Here is a 16,286-nt window from a genome sequence, read left to right on the forward strand (position 1 = left end):
TAGATGGATATATTGACCTACTTAGTAACCTGAAAGAAATTTTTCAATTTCATATAAAAAATTATATTTTTATATGATTACGTATAAAACATGTAAATATGATTACAGTTCATTTACTGTAGTAGTCAGATAGGAAAATCTTGTTTTGTGTTAGTGTAATAAGATAAGAAAAACAAAAGAAGATATGAATGTTGGGGGAAATAGGTCAGATCACCATTTTTTGAATATGATATATTTGTAATCACACATAGAAATCCAAGAGAATAAGCTAGAGAACTTTGAGAACTATTATAATTAAGAATAAATGTAGGTAGCAAAAAATATTAATCAGTTGGGCAAATGAGTTAGAAAACTCACTAAAGAAAGACAGATGGCATTGATAACCTTATTAAGTAGTCAAAGAAAAAGTTAAAGTAGAAATACCTTTTAATTTAAATTAAAAAATATTTTATAAAAGTGTACTATTACTGGGTAAGTAGATTATAACATCTTTTAGAGACCATCTTTTTAACTATTGAAATCAGTATGCTCTCTTTGACAGGTTTAGTATGAAAAATAAAATTGTATAACAACATAAAAAGAAATCCCTACCCTATTTCCTTTTTCCCCTTTTTTCAACGTGATCTCTATTAGGTCAGTATGTTGTGTTGGTAACAGTATCACCTCTAAGGTGGGAGACAGAGAATTCTATACTTAATGTAACTCCTGAATTTTTATGCTTTTGCCTTCAGCAAGTGTTATATCTAGGGTTGTGTTAGCTCAAAATGTCAATGCCTTAAATAAAATTGAAAGGGATATCTCTTGTACTTCATGGGCAATATAAAACGTCAAATTCATGCAAGACCCAGGTTCCTTCTTTCTGCTCCATTTGCCATGGATTAGCTTCCATCCTTAGGTCATCTCTTGCTTCATGGCTAGAGCTTTAGCTATCCCATCTAATTTTACATTACTAGCCCTGGGAGAATAGTTCATTGGTAGTGCACTTTCCTACCATGCATGAGGCTGTGGGTTCAATCCCTAGCAGTGCTCCCACTCCTCCCAAAACATTCCTCTAAGTTTGACACAGCTGGAAGAGAAGGAAAGGCAAAACAGGGGTAAATTAGTTCCCTTTCAGGATTCTTCCCAGAAATTTTGATTATCTTTCACTGGCAGACTTTAGTCAAATGGACACATCTAACAGCAAGAAAGTTTAAACACACACACACACACACACACACACACAAAGTATGTACATACACATGTGATCTTTATTTCACATTACTATATGTCATTATATTTTAAAATTGAATCCCTATATGATTTGCTTTTTTTGTTTTGGCTTGCAGTGCTAAGGATCAAATCTAGGGCTTCGGGGTGCTTCTGCCACCTTTAAATTAAACCAGATCTTTATTGGTTTCAGCCCTCAGTTGATTTTTTTTTTAGAAGTTTTTAGTAGTGCATCATAGCTTACATAATATTGGGGTTCATTTTGACAAAATCATATACTCATGGAATATAATTTGCTCCTTTTCAGACCTCAGTGCTTCTTTTTTTCCTCCCCTCTTCTCTCTTCCTGTTCCCTTTCCTCTACTGGTCTTCTTTCTACTTTTTTTGGGGGGGGGGTTGTTTTTAAATGGTGCTTTATAGATATACATTCACTGTGGTGTATTCTTATATGTATATAGCATGATTTTGTCCATTTCAGTGCTCTTTTTCTACTCCACAGATAGTCCCTCTATTTTCATGGGATCTGCTCTACCCACTTTTCCCTCCTTACTGTGCTATGGTTTCTGTGTATGAGAAAAAACCATTCGACCTTTAACTTTCTGAGTCTAACTTATTTCAGTCTCCCTATAAGATTTTTGTAAAGAATTTGTGCTTTTCAGTGTCACCTAATAAATCTTGGGTTTTGCTTTATGATTATTATTATTATTCAGAGTGCATCATTTAAGAGTAATACTTTTCCCTGATTACCATAAAAGTTGCTTTGAGATCTAGATAGGATTGTGTTTAAGCCAAAGTTTCATTGCTTGTTGCCTATTTGGCTAGAAACAAGTCAGCCTCTCTGAACCTTATTTTCTTATCTCAAAAACAAGGTTGTTGGGGGCTGTAGCTGTAGCTCAGTGGCAAAGTGCTTGCCTAGCATGTGTGAGGCCTGGATTCGATCCTTAGCACCACATAAAAAACTAAACTAATAAAGGCATGCTGTCTACCTACAACTATAAAAAATTAAAAGGGGCTGGCGTTATGGATCAGTGGTAGAGCGCTCGCCTCACACATGCCAGGCCCTGGTTTTGATCCTCAGCACCATATAAAAATAAATAAAATAAAAGTATCGTGTCCAACTACAACTAAAAATTTTTTTAAAAAAGGTTGTTTTAAGAATTGGAGATAGTATGTGTGAAGCATCTGGCACATGATGGCTACAACCAGTTCTGTTGTTATTAATAGCATTCTTGACTCCTCCCTCTTTCCCCTACATCTGTCCAGTCAATCAGTAAGCCATTCTACTTACCAGATTAATCCATGAGCTAAACTGCTTCTTTACAATCAACATCACTGATCCTGAGGAAATGCAAATCAAAACCACAGTGATATATCACTTCATACCCCCTGGCATGGCTATAATTGAAGTAATGGAAAATAACAAGTGTTCCTGAGGATGTGGAGGAACCCATATACATTCCTGGTAGGAATATAAAATAGTGCAGCCACTAGGAAAAACAGATTGGTGGTTCCTCAAAGAGTTAAACAGAGTTACCCAGCAGTTCTACTCCTGAACATATGCACAAAAGAAGTGAAAATAGGTATTCATACAAAAATTTGTATATGAATATTTACAGCAATATTCATAATAGCCAAAAGATAGAGACATCCTAATGTCTATGAATAGATGAATGGATAAACAAATCATGATATAAATACACACATGTGCACACGCACATATAATATAATATAATATTACTCAGCTATTAATAGAAATAAACTATACATACATGCCACACATGGATGGATCTCTAATACATGGGCAGCAAAAATGAAAGAAGCCAGGAATAAAAGGTCTCCTTATATGATCCATTTATGTGATGTATCCAAATCCATAGAGACAGAAAACAGATTACTGATTGCCAGGGTGTTGAGCAAGGGAAGAGTAGGAAGTAACAGACTAAGTAGCTTTGCACTGGGATAGTGAAATGTTAGGGAATAGAGGTGATAATTATACATTACAAAGGTACTAAATGTTTTTGAATGTTTGCATTCTAAAATGGTTGAATTTTATGTTAAGTAAAATTTACCTTAATTTTTAAAACATAAATTGGTTCATGCCACTGCCTTGCTTTTAAAAAGATTTGATGACTGACTTCTGTTTGCCCTAGAATGAAGTCTAAACCTCTGTAGCTTTATCTCCTAACCACTGTTATATTGTTGCGCTACTGAATAATTTGCAGTTCTTTAAACTTAGAATGCTCTTTCTTGCTTCCTGGCCTAAAGCACTCCTTGTCACTGTAGTGCCTTCCCAACTTCTAATTCCCATTCAGGGCTCAATTTAACACTCTTGCACCATTGAGACCTTCATATCAACAATTTGGAATGCTTATTTATATTCCAATATATGTTAAGCTAATTCTTATTTTTAAATTTTCTTGTTTTGACTTTAAGCCCTTTGAATTCAGCTGTCAAGTCTCATTTTGCTTCTGGCACACTGACAGATAAATGGTAGATGCTCAATACATATTTGAATGAATGAATGAAGGATGCAATACTTATTATTTTACTAAATTTTTAATTGTTAAGAAACTAATCATCAGTATTAACTAGTCATTAACTGATCTTAACATAAACATATAAATTTTAAGGAGCTGCTATGTGCCGTGCCCTCTAAAGGGCATCTCTTTTTCTTTAAAATCTTTTTTTGTACCAGCAGTTGAACCCAGGGACACTTAACCACTAAGGTACATCCCCACCCCTTTTTATTTTTTGACACACAGTCTCACTAAGTTGTTTAGGGCCTCACTAAATTGTTGAGGCTGGCTTTGAACTTGTGGTTATCCTGAGTTGCTGGGATTACAGGTGTTACAACACCATACTCGGCCTCAGCTATTTTTCATCGTTGCATACTTGGTGCCTGTCATTCTGTAAGGCTGAACTCTCCCATCATTGATCCTTTTCTGAAGTTGGCCTCCAGTGTCTTTAGAATCACAGCCTTTCCCTGATGGAGTGGAATACTATTTCCACCTTGTTAAAAGAAGTAATTGATTCACTTTTTTAGTACATTGATTTTGCTTTTTTTTTTTTTTTTTCAGTTATTTTCCTTGCCTCCTTGCCTGTACTTCATACCTTTGAACTTAAGTCTCTTCCCTTTACTTCTGTGGCAGTACATTACCTGGTTTTCCTAACTCTTCCATTTTGCTGCCTTTGCTTTTCTATTTTTAAACTTTTCTTTAAGAAAAATTGGCATAGCATGTGCAAGGTCCTGGGTTTGACTCCCATCACTACAGGGCAGGGGGATTGTTTTCATGGTTTAGCCATATTAACTTTTGAAATTTCTTTTCCCTGTCATTTGGTACTTATTGTCCTCTTCATCATCTCTGAGACTTTTTTTGTTTTTGGTATGAGGGATTAAAACCCAGGGGCACTTAACCACTGAGCTACATCCCTGCCCTTTTTTGTATTTTATTTAGAAATGGGGTCTCGCTGAGTTGCTTAGGGCCTTACTAAGTTGCTGAGTCCGACTTAGAACTCTAAATCCTCCTACCTCAGCCTCCCAAGCTGTTGGGATTACAGGGATGTACCACCACACCTGGCTCTGAGACCTTTCCACTTGCATGTCCCAGGTGCTTCAAGTGCTAATGTCTATTCTGCTTTCTACCTAGAATAGTTCCTCTACCAGTTTTATTGTCAGGGGTACTCTCATGTTCCTAGTCATTGTGTTTGCTTTAAAACTGGGACTTAACCTCTTTATCTTCTCCTACAGCCACTCAGTCTCCAGGGTCTCTTTCTCTGTTACCAATAAGTATCATATGATGTTTTCTTCCTCCAGAGAATTCTGCATACTCTTACCCTGACATTTTTTCCCCTGGTGATCCACAAGGAAAAAGTTAGGTACATTTATCTCGGTGTTCCCACTCTTCTTTTTGGACACTCATACTGCATTATAATTTGAGATTTAGAGGCAATCAAAGCCCAAACATGAGCTCCTTGAGAGCAAAACAAATTTGAAAAATTCCTTTTATGATAGAAAATTGCTGGAATTAAGCCAGGCGCAGTGGCACATGCCTGCAGCTTCAGAGGCCGAGACAGGAGGCAAAGCCAGTCTCAGCAAAAGTGAGGCTTGCTAAGCAACTCAGTGAGAACCTGTCTCTAAATAAAATACAAAATATGATTGGGGATGTGACTCAATGGTCAAGTGCCCTTGAGTTCAATCCCTAGTACCTGCCCCCCCAAAAAAAGAAATATTGTTGGAATTAGTATATGGTACCCCAAGGAGATAGTGCCTATTGTCTTTAAATATCAAATATTGACTAACTATATCATTCGGTTGTTTTCAGACTTCAGTAAGTTAATATTTGTAAAAAACATACTGATGGGTAGAAAAAAAAACTTTGATATAATTCATACTCAAACTTCTTGTACCTTCTCAGATAATTTTCAGATTGCTTCATATTTGTTCATTTTGTTTTCCCAAGTGTGTTTTATAAAAAGCCATTTATTTAAATACATTGTCTACACCCATAACCCAGAGTGTTATTCTCAACTATAGAACAACAGTGTTGTTCTCAGTATAAAAAATAAATGTTACAATCATAAAAGAAGTAAAATATGTTGTCTTGAAATCCACTAGCAGTTATCCAGAGGTTGTTTACTGGTTAAAAAAAATAAAATAAAGCATATTCCATTTAACAGTTTGTGTCCTATTTTACATTAAAATTGCCATATTGACTATATTAGAAAGCATGCGCTTAAGTGGGATCATGGCATGTTACAGAATGAAAAAAAAAAAAAAACATGTCATCAGGGGAAAAAAGAATCCAACAGAATAATCAGAGAAGTATGTGGAATAAGATGGTATCAAAAGCAAGGGTTAAAGAATAGAAAACAGGTGGAATAATCCAAAGGTGTTGAAAAAACTGAAATTGGCGTAGTGGAGGGCCTTAAAAGAGTGACAGTAAACACCAAGGATCCAATCTACATTTGTTAAAAGGAAAATAAAATGGTGAAATTTGAGATATAGATTTTTCATTTGAGAAACTTGGAATATTAACAGAAAAAAGAGAATGAGGTTAAGAGGTTTAGTAAAACCTATTTAAGATAGGGGGCACATCTGAGGGGATTATGATCATATAACAGACCAAATTCCAAGAATTTCTTAGAACTGTGCAGACCGTGCGTGATGGGATAGCCATCTGGGGGTCTTTGTTGATAAACTGTTAAAAACGTTTCTAGTGTGAATAGCCACAAACATTTTCAGTGCTTTTTTGTTGGTTGAGTAAACCGAAGAGCACGAATGCAAAAGCAAAATTTGAAGCCAAATCACAGAAGTTGCCATAAACACAGAAGTTCCCTAGTGAGGACACTGCCTGTGCCTGAATTTCATTTGTTTCTGCTGCTACCATTTCTTAATTTTTCCTGGTGACTAGCCAGATTAGAACTGTGAATGAAGACAAACTGGTCTTGCCCAGATGGTAGATAAGATATAGGTGACTTAGGTAGATGGAGAGAATATTTAGGGGTTTGATATAATGATCTGGTCTGTCTTAGAATGGAAGAGATGTGCTTACTCCTTTTGTCATGGGGGTTTGCAACCTTAGTATATGCCTAAATCTACAGCTGCTCCTCATTTCCCAGATGGCATCTATGGCTGGGAGTACTTTTTACCATCTGCACTTCTCAAAGAGTTTGTGAACTCTCTTTTAATTATTGGGAATGGAAAAAACTAATTGGTAAAGTGGTTAAATGATGTAAATGACTTTAAAATTTTGTTAGAGCTCTTTATGTTCTGTTTATCTTTTCAGATAAGATTAGTGCTTTAAATGCTTTTGGCCTTCATCTTTGTATATCTGCCACCTTTGATATTTATAATAATCCAAAATACTTCCTAATAACTATTTTGTATGTGGATTGGTAGTTTGAGCCAAATTCCAAAAACTCTTGCTTCCTTCCAGTACTGTAGTAAGTAATGTTATTGGCATGTGCATAGGACAACTAACACTGAATGGGTATGTAGTACAAATTTATGTGAATTGTTTCATTCATCTAATATGCTTTTAAGTCAGTGAAGTCTAATGTCACAATTTGTAGAAGAAATTTAGGAAGAAAAACTCTTAATGCATGTCAGTGTTTCTGTTTATGTGAAACATTGAAAAGTAGAAGCAATTTCCTAGTTAGGAAATACTTTTATAACTAGCTGAGAATAATAGAGTGACATCTGACTCTGAAAATGAACATATTCTCTGTCTAGGGAATTTTAGATTTGGAGTGTTATTAAATTTTGTTTTTCCTTCTTTCAGGTTTATGAGTCATAAATGTAATTTCTAATGATGTATCCTCTAGTAATAAGTAGATACAATACTTATTCACCATCTTTTCTATTTAGGCAGGTTCTATTGGGAAAAATTCTCTAGATAGTTTGTCCATTTATAAAATTAGACACTTGCCATCTTTGCTCATTTTCAAGTTCTCTGTTTACAAAACTATTAAGAAGGTGTGAAATGCAGCCAAACTTCCCAGTTTATGGGAAATGTCTGATGATTGCGTTTCCTACATGTTCATTGTTCACACATGAAGAAATTTGGCAGCTGTGAGATTATTAAGTTTAGAGTATCCAAATCTAACCCTCACTGGGATTCTGGTTTCCTGCTTTCTGCCACTACTATTTCACCCCTTATTGTAACCATCTTTATGGTAAATACTGAGGTAGTATTTCTTGAGGTTGGCAATCATAAAGTTTTCTTTGTTTTGCAATAATCAGATGCTGTGAATAAATCATAGACCACAAGTTCTCCTGATGCATAGTGCTATCTTCAGGACTTCAGAACCCAAACTGTTAAAAAGAAGGTTCCTTAAGCTTAGGATTCTTAATAAAGATTTTGTATTTTGTGCCATTATTGGGAGATGAATACTTATATAAATATTGTAAATGTTTTAATGATTTTAAAATTATTATGCTAGGAAGCTTGTGATCATACACAAGAGTTTACAGCTAACTCTGAAAGTAGTATAAAGTGGTTGTTTACATGATTGAGGTAATTTTCCCCGCCAAGTGCTGAGGATCAAACTGAGGGCCTTGCACATGCTAGGCAAACACTCTATACCTTGAAGCCACATCCCCAGCCCCTAATTATTTTGATGTCAAAAACTTCAGGTTTCTTGGGCTGGGGATGTGGCTCAAGCGGTATCGCGCTCGCCTGGCATGTATGCAGCCCGGGTTCGATCCTCAGCACCACATACCAACAAAGATGTTGTGTCCGCCGAGAACTAAAAAATAAATATTAAAAAATCTCTCTCTCTCTCTCTCTCTCTCTCTCTCTCTCTCTCTCTCTCTCTCTCTCTCTCTCTTTAAAAAAAAAAAGATAAGCAAAGTCATCAATATAAAAAAAAAAAACTTCAGGTTTCTTTATTGTTACTAAAGATTCTTCATGTGGAGTAGTGCAATTTTTTTCCCCAGAAGAGATTTAAAGGTGTGATGAGATTAACATGTGATTTATTAAGTAGTTCAAAAGTCAGTAGCTCCTTTGATCCTAAGTGCTATTAAATATATACTGTATATATGCAGGCTGGATTGACAAGAATAAAGGAGATAAAGAAATGGGAACTTGAGGGAGAAATACTTGTAAAAGTAGGAAAAGATGATAGAGCATAATTAGTATCACAGTGCCATAAAGCAGCTTTACTTCCACTTCCCTCCACCTCTCAAAAAATTCAATAATGGTCTCCATGCAGTTAATACAACCATTTAATGATCAAGTTTGATATTTACAATACCATTTACATATTTCCTAAGTCTGTTTTCAAATAATTGTTTGAAATCATTGTTTTCAAATAATAGCAGTAATAACTTTCATTACCCTGAAAGTTATTATGAAGATTAGTAAAATTATTTTTTTGTGCAATAAATTTTTTGAGTAAAAGGTTTTATGAATGAAAATTATGATCCCCATTATTTTGGTGATTATTTTTCAGAGGGAAATGTAAATGAAGAATTTGAAGCTCTGTCCTTTGTGTTTTATTCACAGGCTGTAGAAGAAGAAGATAAGATGACACCTGAACAGCTGGCAATAAAGAATGTTGGCAAGCAGGTGAGGTGTACTATAATCAGTTAAACAGTCACATAATAACCTGCTCTTACTGAGTTAAAACTATTTTAGGGCCTATGTAATTTTTTTTCCCCTGTCTGTTCATTCTACAATTTCTTCTCTCATGTGAATATGATACTAATTTTAAAGGTCACTGAATTTATTTGATGTTAAATTCTCTTTGCCATCTATAGAGAATAAGTCGTAAATCTATACCTATGATATACTATCTTTAGTAAAAATTATTTACTAGAAATTAATTAGGGCATTTTTGTCCTGAATTAATTATGCAAATATTGTTTTTACTATAGATCATGTAAGATAATAGAATGGTAGGGTTATTTTATATTTAACAGTTTTTAATGAATTATTTTATCAATATATAGGTAATGTATCTGAGAAATGTTAGAACTATATTGGTTATAATGCATGAAAAGAAATGGTTTTAAGTATTTGTTCTTTGACTTTTCTAAGATGAAAGATATGTTTTAGTTGCTATTATCTAAGGGTGGGGGGAAAACACCAACCAATTAAAGGAATCTACAGATTAATTAGACTGTTTTTTAAAGAATGTTGATTACATTTTTTTCCCCATTTCATGGAACATGGTTATCATATTGCTGATGTTGGCAGAATCATGATATTTCAGATGCAAGACACTAAGCTGTCTTTGCTTTCAGCCATCCTACCATATGCTCTGATCCCATCACATCTCACAAGCTATGTAGGTTTGGGCCAGGACCATTCTTGGATGGGAAATCTCTAAGAATCACCCAGCTGCCACAAGAAGTAATGTAGATAACTGATAAATGAGTTACCAATTCACTATAAAACCAATTACTCCTAACAGAATGGAAGGGGCAAAGGTTTGACTTTATCATATATCATAAATCAGGAAATAAAATCTTAGTACATTCTGAATATTATAATTTAAAAACAAATAGCCCCCCCCATGAAATATAATTAATCTTATTTTCTCGCCTTATGTGATATCAGCCTTGTCTTTTTCCACTATCTTAACCTAATATATAATATTAGATCACCAGTTTGGAGCCTTTAGCCTTCATGGAATTCACTATTTGAATAAATTATTCTCTGAGGTTATAGTTTCGTGATGTAGACTTTTTTATTTAATAGTTCACATAAAATAAAAGAACTAAAAAGTGAAACTGAAAAATATATAATTGACAAAGTTTAATAGTCATCAGAATCATTTATTTAAATGTACTAAGTATCTCATTGGTTTGGTCTGTTTTATGTCAAAAGGAAACTGTCTATAGTGGAATCAAACCAATATCTTTTCTCTCTTACCAGTCACTCTCAGTATCTTTCACCTAAAATGAATCAAGACCCATTTCTAATAATAACATTGTGGTGCAGTGACTTGAAATTGTTTATGGCGCATTGTAACTCTGGGTTGTTTAAAGAAATCAGTGTGTTGAAATTATAGATAGAAAAGCACAGCCAAAAAATAATTCCAATGATGAGCATTTATTTAAATTTAAGAACCTTGGGATTTTTAACAATACCCATTAAAAAATAATGCTTTATACTTTTTAAAAATTGTGTACAATATGTACCCTTTATTTCAAAGCTTTCAAATTTAGCTGAAAATACTCCATTCACTATCAAACATTAATATAGATGAAATTCTTCCTTTATTACAATGCAATTTTAAGGCTCATTTTTTTAATGTTTATTTTTTTAGTTGTAGCTGGACACAATACCATTATTTTATTTATTTATTTTTATGTGGTGCTGAGGATCGAACTCAGGGCCTCACACAAGCTAGGTGAGTGCTCTACCACTGAGCCCCTTAAGCCTCATTTTTAACTAGGTCTATTTCAAAAAATAGATCTGATTAGGTTTTAGTTAAAAGGATTACACCTCTGTCATTTTCTAGTGTATTTTCCAAAATATCTGCATGAAACAAAATTTTAGAATCAATCCAAATTGTTTTTAAAATTTTCAGGTTCAGTGACTTTTGATCCAGGAATATTTTGTGAATCATTTAAAGTTCAGCTCTTGAGGTATTAAAATTATGCAGAATTCTTATTTTTACTAACGTGGAGAAATGTGGTGTGCATTTACATTGAACTTTTACCTATTGATATGTCTATTTCAAATAAAGCACTCCCTCAAACTCTAGGGATGACAAAATAATGTGACCTGAGCTGGGGCTCTATCTCTAGAGCGCTTGCATAAAGCCCTGGGTTCAATCCCTAGCTCCACAAAAACAAACAAAAAATATGACCAGCGGAGAATATACACACATACTCCGACATATTTGCACACATAAAAGGCATTCTTTTTTAAATCAGATGATAATAGGCTTTATAATTCCTTGTTACCCTTTGTAAAATCTCTATAGTTACAGCACTGATTTTGTAAATTAATTTTTCATTGTGCAGTCTGTTATTTTATTAATTACTTACCTTTTTAACAGATTTTAAAACCCTAAGAATGTAACAATATATTAAGGAAATTTAGGTTACTAATTTCATCAGCTATTGAAAAAAAAAAGTGATTCATCGTTTTTTCTTTTTCTTTTCTTATTTATTCCTTCCCTTTTAGGATCCCAAACGTCATTTGGAAGAACATGTGGATGTACTTATGACTTCAAATATTGTCCAGTGTTTAGCAGCTATGTTGGATACCGTCGTATTTAAATAAAGCAACACAAAAAGCTACTATAGTGATACTTTCAGTGTATCTTCCTCTGCTGTTCCTAATGCTCAAAATCAAGGGACCACTGAAGGTGTATTTGGTTAAATGTAAGACATCTGGCATCATTTGCAGCACTGTAACACTTCTAGTCTCAGTTGTGCAATTACTTCTGTTTTCTTTAGTCAGGGTCTTTGCAGATTTCAAAGTTGAACAAGAATACATCAAAGTGGACAAATTTTGTTAATATCCCATTTAGTATTTGAAGAAATCAGTAGCACAAATATATTTTGATTGTTGCTTACAAAATAAAACACATTTACAATCCATGTCTCCTGAAGTCTTTTTGGCATTGGGTAGAATTGACAGAATAACATTTGACAGTGCTTCGGAAATCTTACGAAGAGATGTTTCCCTTTGCATTTTAAGATCTTATAAAATATCAGTGTGATAACAGAACTTCACAGATGCAAAATGACTGCCATTAATGAGTGGCTACCTCATGAGTGAGTAACCCCACCCCAAAAAATGTTGACATTTTATTAAAAGCATATACTTTCAGGATTTCAGAGGAGTACATTTAAGAAGAAAAGGGCAATTTTAATTTAGAATTGTTTGTATTTTAAAAGAGTACATTCCACCAATAATTTTGAAATTTCTAGGATCTGGATGCTGGAAACTCTTCTAGATTTTCATCTAAGATAGCCACAGAAGTATACAATGTTGTCTTCAAAGCAAAATGAAAAAAGTAGCCATGGTGTGAGTTTAAAAAACATAAGTTTATGAGCAATATTTTTTCCTCTCATCTTTCCCAAACTAACTTAGAAATACTCAAGTTTTCTGATGGAGAAAAACATTTTGACCATTGACGGTTTTCAGAAATGAAGTCTAAAACCCTTAGCCTTCCAACCTGATATGCCTCTGTTAAGATTCATGGTACAACACCATACTGGCTACCCCAAGCATATGGAAAAAGAGAGATACCATGGTTAACTCCAGTCTGCACCCTTCCTTGTTGAGAGTATTTCCAAGACTTAGCAAGGTTTATTTGGGGTCTTAAGATTTAGACTTTACCTACTTTAGGAATTATAAATATTGTGGTAGACCATTTATTGTCCTAGTTGAACAATTCTAGGCTTTTATTGGTTGTCTGATGAAGTTAACAAAAACAAAGAAATGGCTTAGATTCTCAGTATGTTTCATAGTGTCATTTTTGGTTGAATTAAGAGGAATTCTAAGCACCTTTTGCTCATCCTGTAGTTTCTTCTTTTAGATAAAGATATATTTTTATGTGGGACATGTAATATATTAATTCAGGTTATTAGGATTATCTAACCATTTACAATTAAACTAAGGTAGAATTTTTCCTTTTGCTTAATCTCTGCAGGTTTTTTGGACATGACTTTTTTTCCACTTTATAATTAAGGTTCTTAACTTCAAAGATATTAAGAGCTAGTTAAGGTTTTTTGTAGAGTATGCCTTCAGAAGAAAGATTTAGTATGTCAAGGACTGGTCTTGATATTCAGATTGGAAAGTATTCACCGGTTTAGTTTTTATTCACTTCAGGGTGTGTATTTGTTTACCTAGTGATTAAAACCCTTCTGAGAAGTTTACATAGTGATTCTGTTTTTGCCTTTGTTTGATCACTCATCTTCCTGGATTTTCCATAGCCACATAACACTTCTCTTGATTCATGTTGGAGACAGTTCCAATTTCAGAAACCCTCCTAGCAGAAAACCTGTGTTTTCTTTGTAGATGAGTCCAGTGGATCAAAAATCAGGATGTACTAAGGGGAGAAGCTCAGGGAATGCCTTTGTCTTGGAATGTGCAACTGTTTTATCAGTAGCCTGATGCCCTCGGCCCAGTTAGACACTGAAATGACTTTGTGTGCACATACTTGCCCACACATGGGTGCAAGTGTACCTGATATGCTTATGTGAGCTCTTAACTACCCACTATGTAGAGTTAATGCAACTCTGAAAAGAAACCTTCAGCACAGATATGGCCCTACTTTCCTCAGGCTAGTGTAGAGCACTGAAAATTCCAGCCTCACGATTCAAAATGTGACCTGCCTTGATTAATTGCATCTAGATATTATGGAAACATATTCCACCCCAAACCTACAATCAAGAATCCTGGGATGGTTCATATACACTGGTCTACAGAAGTATGGATCATAAGTAGTTGAGGAAAGTCTTAGTTTCCCTTCTTGAGTATATATTAATTCAAGACAAAGACTACACGAGATGAATCATTGAAAATCGTTCTGATAATCCAAAGTGAGTCAGAGTGCAATTCATCCATTAATTCAATTTCTTAAAAATTCAGAAGATGCTCTCCATATCTTTTCTCTCCTTTTAACACCTTAACGTGTCACTTTTGCATTCTTTATTTAAAAAAAAAAAAAAGCCAGTTCAGGGTGCCAGGAATAGGAAAGCCTCAAAAGGAGCTGAGAGCGGGTGTCTCATTTTCTCCGTGTATACTTAAGGTTCGGTGTCCCATTGAGGACAGAGAAAGATATACCCTATGAAGCACCAGAGGGAGAGGCACTCAGAGACAATGATTGGAAGAGGGGAGGAAATGTAGGTGGCCAAAATGGGACAAGAGCCTTTCAGAGGAACAAATGGCGGTGGAAGGTCAAGAGTAGGAAAACAAGCGAGTCAAATGGTGTCATAGCTGTTCTCCCCCTCCCCCGCCCCCCAATGCCTCACTGGCTAAAACCCTGCCTGCTTGTGAAGCTTCATCGCCAGGAGCCGAGGTTTGCTTTCGAAGGGAAAAATGAGTCTGGCTTTATTTTTTTCTCCCAGAAAATTGCCTCGGCTCGAATCTGAGACATCTGGTCATCAACCTGTACAGCCGAGGGCCGCCCGCGCCCAGCCTTGCTCTCGGCGCTCTGCTGGAGGCCGCAGCTGGTGCCCAGTGCAGCTAAAGCGCCCAGCCCGAGTTGGGAGGCGGCGCGGTCTGGGCCAGCGCTGACCACTCAGTCCGCTGCACTGCTTTAAATTACACCATAGCCGCAAAGCTGCGAATCTCATTAACCCCTCCCGCCCACGCCCAGGATCCACCCAATTTGCCCAGCGCCTCTGTCCCTGAGGGAACTGCTCCGACCCAGAGAGGCGGATGCGCCTGCTCGTAAACGGACTCCATCAGATGAGATGTCAAGGCCTCGCCTGTGGCACGGAAAGAGTGTGTGCCCCTGGGGTCTTCACCAGTGGTGGTCACCCGGCCCTCCCTCAAGTCTCCCAGCCGGAGCCAGCCCTCGAATCCGCCACCGCGCTGGGCCGAGCTGAGCTCTGGTCCTGCGCTCCTCCTTCTCATTCCCGCGCGGCTTTGGGAGACAAGAAAGAAAGCCGCGGGAGGCCAGGTTGGTTAGTGCCGGGCCACGGGAAGCAGCTTTGGACAGTTAAAACCTCTGCTGCTCTTGGCACTATGGTTCAGATTGATGGCTGGGCCCATCTGCAGAACAGGTACTGGGAGATCTTTTCTCCCAACACCTCGGAATTGCTTTGGGCCTGGTGCTATTTATTTGTGCCAAAATCCCTTCAAATTGGTTCTTTTTTCTATTCCTCTTTAGATTCTTCCTCCTTTTAAAATTATTGGCATGGATTCTTTTTCTACCCTCCAGATTATATAAACAGCGCGCGCGCGCGCGCGCGCACTCACACACACACACACACACACACACACACACACACACGAATGTGCAGAAGGATCATTGCGTTGACACCACTTCCACTCTGTCTCCCCAGATCAGCGCTCCTGGCTAACCCATTTGCACCGGGATTCAGACTTCTCTTCTCCTGGCTAGGCTTTTGAACCTATCGCCAATCCAGCACCTCGGAGAAAAGGAAGTGCAGTGAGACTGGAAGGTTGCATGGTGCCTGCCCCCAGTTAGATGCTCCTCAGATAATCTGCAACCAACTTGGCTTATAAAATATTTAGTAAAGACCCGGTAAACATCACTGCAAATACATTAAGGCACTTCAGCCTGACAGCTTATGATTATTTCAAAACTTAAAAAGGAGATCATAGATTGTCACTGTTTCTATGCTCCACCAAGAAACCGAACCTTCCCGAGGTGGGTGGATGGGTGGGTGAGTTGCTGCTTTTCGTCCCCACTTCTCCCCCCTCCTCCAGCTCATCACTGTGGCTCTCAGCAGCAGGGACTTATTTATGTATATAGTTTAAAAGGTGGGGGATGGGGTGAGGGCACCAAGGACACGCAGGACCTGCTCACAATGCACCGACTCAGGTGTTGTGTGCTTCTGTATTAACTGGAAAAGACAGACTCTGGAACTTTTACAGGGCGAGAAGAGGCCACCGGCTCGCGCTTTGTATACTTTGCACTTG

At 36.6% G+C, this 16,286-nt stretch overlaps 1 protein-coding gene across 1 annotated transcript in view; it reads left to right on the forward strand.

The window, feature by feature from the left end:
• Window positions 1–12,265, forward strand: part of Psmd14 (proteasome 26S subunit, non-ATPase 14) — a 107,912-nt gene extending 95,647 nt beyond the window's left edge. The window contains exons 11-12 of the mRNA XM_026393087.2: window positions 9,213–9,275; window positions 11,847–12,265. Of these exons, the coding sequence (XP_026248872.1) occupies window positions 9,213–9,275; window positions 11,847–11,945 (162 nt within the window). The 3' untranslated portion in view covers window positions 11,946–12,265. The remainder of the gene's footprint in view (window positions 1–9,212; window positions 9,276–11,846) is intronic.
• The last annotated feature ends 4,021 nt before the right edge of the window (window positions 12,266–16,286 follow it).

This window comes from Urocitellus parryii, chromosome 1, assembly GCF_045843805.1.
Source record: "Urocitellus parryii isolate mUroPar1 chromosome 1, mUroPar1.hap1, whole genome shotgun sequence".
In the NCBI taxonomy this organism is placed as follows: Eukaryota; Metazoa; Chordata; class Mammalia; order Rodentia; family Sciuridae; genus Urocitellus; species Urocitellus parryii.